Here is a 5,503-nt window from a genome sequence, read left to right on the forward strand (position 1 = left end):
AGGTTTCATCTTCTCTCAATCATGCATACAAAGCAAAAGAGGAAAAAGACGAACATTGTTTCTGGCTAAACATGTTGCGTACGCAAACACACACACGCTCACATGCACACACGCACACACGTACGTGCATACATACACACACACACGCGCGCATCACACACATGCACGCACACACACGCACGCACACACTCACGCGCACACACACACACACACACAGACACACACACACACACACACACACACACACACACATGGTGGACGGACTCCATACTCAACAATGAAGGATTGAGAGGTCTGGCATGGCTAACGGAGGAAAGTAAATGCGATCATACCATGGCAGGCTTTGGCCACTCACAACTGAGATGATAAATGACATTGTGTTTGTGGAATGAAAGTAGCCTTGATAGATTAGAATTATGTCAGAGGCACATCCTATAGTGTACATACCCTCACTTGCACAAATGAAATTGATTTTTCTTTGATTAATTTATCATCTTCCAAATATAGTATAAGGGCATCATGTGTGCAGATCCAAGGGCCATATTATATATTTATAGGGTGGGTACTGGATAGATCAACTATATTTATCATGTTACCTTGTAACCCTGAACACACACACACACACACACACACACACACACACGCACACACACACACACACACACACACACACACACACACACACACACACACATACACACACAGACCATTATCTCCATCCACAAATTCTTACATTTTCATTGACTAACATTAATATGCGGCAGATCTCAACGTCAGAACTGAGGTTGTAGATCTGCTATCTGCTATTTTCGGCAGATATATACATGGTGTAGAGCGGAAATGGGAGTGGGCCTAGAATCCAGTTAAGTATGTAGGATTTCATTGGTTAAGTTGGACCGAACCAGTTACACACATTGACATATAAACGTAGACGCCCTTTCCGGCTCTGGAGCGTATGTGCTCAAGGGAGGGCAAAACTTTCCAGAGATTCCTTGCGAAGCCCCGCGGAAGCATGAGCATGCGTCACAGAGCGCATGTTCGGGTCTGTAAGTCCTGTGATTGGCCAGTAATCAATGGCAGCGTGATGTAACGTGCCTTCCACACTTCCGGCATACTTCCTCTCCCAGTGTAAATTCTTCCGCCCCTCCTTCAACACACATCGCTCCAACGAACTGCAGCGGCCAATGAGGCATCTATATTTTAAATATCTATGGTTACACACCTCAACATCTTTACGCCCTTTCAACCTGGCATCCCTATTTTGGTCATGTGGGCAAAAATAGCCGATCTACAACTGAGCTTGTAGATCGGCTGTGTTCTCTATTTGTTGTACAACGAAATATATAGAGCTTAAGTGGTTAACTAATACCATTTCAGAGTGTTAGGTCAGCGTAAGGTCCATCAACCCCAATGTTGCAAATACTGAATCTTGTCATCAAGAGTATATGATACTTGATTGGAATGTTTTAAATCCTATTCTTCTCCTCCACTACATCTCAGAGGCAGATATAGTACTTGTCCCCCTCCACTACAAATATTTAATTGAGAACTTCAGTTGCTAGTTACTTTGCAGATTTAGATCATTATAAAGCACACATTATGATTATGGTATTATTAGGTTAAGCTATCAAGCAGCACATAAAGTAAATCTACCCACATGTATTAACTGCAACCTTAAATAATACTATCCACTATTATAGTATTATAATAATTATTATAGTTTTATTCAGGTTGGTAGTTTCACTCAAGTGAAGTTCTTTCTACATTGTGGTATAGTTTTTACTTAAATAAAGAATATGAGCACTTCTTCTTGGCCATTAGTGAAAACAACAGCACCGCGAAAGTCTGTTCAAAGTCATTTCCTTGAATGCCGTGAATCACAGATTTTCTATATTCAATAGACAAAGCTATTTTAGTCAGGCTCCCTCATGCACTGATGCATTGGCTCTGCTCTGATCCCTTTTGTCCATCAGTGAGACAGACAGAACATTTTTGAACTAATGCAGCTGGACTCTTGCTAATGACAGTAATAGCCCTGTCGGCTAGATGATAGCAGCTGAGAACAATACCTCATGGTAACATCACTGAGAGCGGGTTCTATTTCAGGTTCTTCCTTTTATAGTAAGCCTCTAGACATGTTTATCATGTTTCCATCTCCCCTCCCCTGACTAACTACATATAAAGGCTAAAGTACAGGCCATGGTGTTGTGTGCTTAGAAATCGCCTCCGATCCCTCCTGTCTCTCAGTCACTCCTCGGCAGGTTCGCCTTGGGATCTCTACGCAACATGGCCCCCAAAAAGGTTGAACCCAAGAAACCGGAGCCCAAGAAACCGGAGCCTAAGAAGGATGCAGTGGCTCCGGCTGCTAAGCCAGCGCCAACCCCAGAGCCTGAGCCTGAGGTCCCCAAAGAGCCCGACTTTGACCCCAAGAACATCACTATCGAGTACACTGCTGACCAGATTGAGGAATTTAAGGAAGCCTTTACTCTGTTCGACCGCACACCGACCGGGGAAATGAAGATCACGTTCGCCCAGTGCGGGGACGTGATGCGGGCTCTAGGCCAGAACCCAACCAACGCAGATGTGCTGAAAGTGCTGGGTAAGCCGAGGCCAGAGGAAATGAACTCGAAGCTGGTGGATTTTGAGACCTTCTTGCCCATGCTGCAGCATATCTCCCGTGCCAAGGACCAAGGCAATTTTGAAGACTTTGTAGAGGGGCTCAGGGTCTTTGACAAGGAGGGCAACGGCACCATCATGGGGGCTGAGTTGCGTCACGTGTTGGCCACCCTGGGGGAGAGGATGACAGAAGACGAGGTGGACAGGTTGATGGCTGGACAGGAGGATGCCAACGGCTGCATCAACTACACCTCCTTTGTTAAGCACATCCTCTCTGGGTAAATTGGACATTCGACCAGAGGGACTGATTCCTCTCCTCTTCTTTCTCCTTTAGAGTCCCTACACAGTCAAATCATCAGCGTTAATTTAAGTTACGAAAGCATCAATAAACGCTGAGGATTGCAAAGCGTTCTCTTTAAAAAGCACATGACAGGGCAGGGAAAGCATGTAAATCATGAGACCTAAGTGTTTCCCTTGAAAGAACATTGTCTACTGGAAAGTAAATGCCCAATGAGAACATTATGTGTCATGAATAAAAACATGTTATTGCACATTGCCTAATGGTGTTATTTTTTTCAAGGTACATAAAAGCTCAATAAACAGCATGTTGATATCAACTTACAGTAAGCCTCATCTTCAAAAAGTGGGTCTACAAACACATTATGACCTTCTATATCTTCTATTTTAGTAGTTTTTATTATTTCATTTTTTTATCAAAGTTTCTTTATTAACACAATCTGTGCTTTAACGAGAATCTTGTGAATCGCTACTGTACCCACTGTGCCAAAACGAGATTATGACATTTGATTAATTGGCATTAATCCATAATTGAAAAAAATAACTACTTTTTAACTACGTTTTGTTTTGTTTTTTTACTCACATGGTAGAACAGTCTAAATGCGAATCCAACATGCACTTGCACGCGTTTATTAGTCGTTCTTCTGCTCAAAATGAGACAAAATCTGAGGTTTGGGAGCTTATACAGTAAATCCATGATGAACATCGCGCCGATCAAAACAAGTCCGTCGCAGGTCGTCCACAGGCTAGAGGCTGCCACACTTTAGTGTGGTGGGGGGCTGCACTTCCTGGTTGCCCAGGATCTCCTCTTCTACTTATATTCCGCACAATAGACTGGCACTGACCTCACAATCCCGCCTAGTGTAATGAGAGGGAATGTGTTAACATTTTCAAATTAGCCTCATTATTATTATTATTATTAGTAGTAGTATTAGTAGTAGTATTAGTAATTTATTTATTGTCTCCACCAGGCCGAAGGCATGGGGAGAGAGTATGTTTTGCACTCCGTCCGTTCGTCCGTGTGTGTGTGTGTCCGTCCGTCCGTGAACAGCTAATCTCCTGCACCGTTAACCCGGTCGATGCCAAATTTTGCACTCACACTCCCTGGATGCCAACGATGAACCTCTGCCCCAAAATTTCCAGAACTGCCTGTTATAGCGCCACCAGGAGGCCGCTTTGTGCAAAACAAGTTTTTTGACAGTACACCTACAGATTTTGTCCAAACATCACACAAATTGGTACACAGTCTCTCTAGCCATTCAACGAAACGGGTCTTTCAGATTTCTCAGACTCCATCCTGATTGGCTAAGATTGGCTTCCAAAGTTCGCAGGAGTGCTCAGTTTCAAACAAAATGCTGCAAATCATGAACACATCGTGTGATTTCCGTGAAATTGTGCACGCACATTCCCACTAGGCCGAGGAAGAAATGCCAAATGAACATTTTCAACTCAGCCTCATGGTGGCGCTATAACTGGCCGAAAAGTGTTTTTACCTCTAACTGCACGGATCTGTGGATAACTTTGTATGCCAACTCCCTAGAGGCCAAGGAAAAACCTTTGCCTGGAATTTTTCACATCTGCTCTTTATAGCGCCACCAGGAGGCCGACATATGTAAAACACATTTTCTAATATTACTCCAAATGTCACGCAAATCGGTACACATGCTCTTCATAGTCATGTGATCAAGACGGGTTTGTTTGATTTCTCATAATCCACCCTCATTGGCTACGATTGGCCCGCTTTGTACCCCTTTTGTACAAATCGCCACAACTACTCAACGCAGCGTCCGATTGTGGTGAAACTGTGCATGCATATTCCCACTAGGCTTTGGAAGAAATGCCACTTGACAGTTTTCAAATCAGCCTCATGGTGGCGCTACAACAGGCCAAGCCGCGTCACACACACACACACACACACACACACACACACACACACACACACACACACACACACACACACACACACACACACACTTTTATATTGCTCCTAAACATTTTGCCAAACATCACACACACACTCCTATCCTCCTGGTGGAGACCTGTGCCCAGAAGGGCACTTTTTCTAGTTTAAAATCTTTCACCTATAATGAAATGCCAGCGGCGTTGCGTGTGATAACGCAGTGGACGAATGCAAAGGGTAAGTCAGTGACGTCTGAGGGCTGCCGACGCTAGAGTGTATGATGTGGGGTTCTGAACTCTGAACTAGAGTGTATGATGTGGGGTTCTGAACTAGAGTGTATGATGTGGGGTTCTGAACTCTGAACTAGAGTATGATGTGGGGTTCTGAACTCTGAACTAGAGTGTATGATGTGGGGTTCTGAACTAGAGTGTATGATGTGGGGTTCTGAACTCTGAACTAGAGTGTATGATGTGGGGTTCTGAACTCTGAACTAGAGTGTATGATGTGGGGTTCTGAACTCTGAACTAGAGTGTATGATGTGGGGTTCTGAACTAGAGTGTATGATGTGGGGTTCTGAACTAGAGTGTATGATGTGGGGTTCTGAACTCTGAACTAGAGTGTATGATGTGGGGTTCTGAACTAGAGTGTATGATGTGGGGTTCTGAACTAGAGTGTATGATGTGGGGTTCT

At 44.0% G+C, this 5,503-nt stretch overlaps 1 protein-coding gene across 1 annotated transcript; it reads left to right on the forward strand.

Moving 5' to 3' along the window:
• Window positions 1-2,191: 2,191 nt before the first annotated feature.
• On the forward strand, window positions 2,192-3,167 carry LOC306939089 (myosin light chain 3). Its single transcript, XM_079523578.1, has one exon. It carries the CDS (start codon window positions 2,287-2,289, stop codon window positions 2,896-2,898), a length of 612 nt encoding a protein of 203 aa, XP_079379704.1. The 5' UTR covers window positions 2,192-2,286; the 3' UTR covers window positions 2,899-3,167.
• The last annotated feature ends 2,336 nt before the right edge of the window (window positions 3,168-5,503 follow it).

This window comes from Electrona antarctica, assembly GCF_951216825.1.
Source record: "Electrona antarctica genome assembly, chromosome: 16".
Lineage (NCBI taxonomy): Eukaryota > Metazoa > Chordata > Actinopteri > Myctophiformes > Myctophidae > Electrona > Electrona antarctica.

Bases quoted from the DNA above. Each gene is read 5' to 3' on its own strand.
- LOC306939089 (XM_079523578.1), top strand. From the start codon at position 2,287: ATGGCCCCCAAAAAGGTTGAACCCAAGAAACCGGAGCCCAAGAAACCG.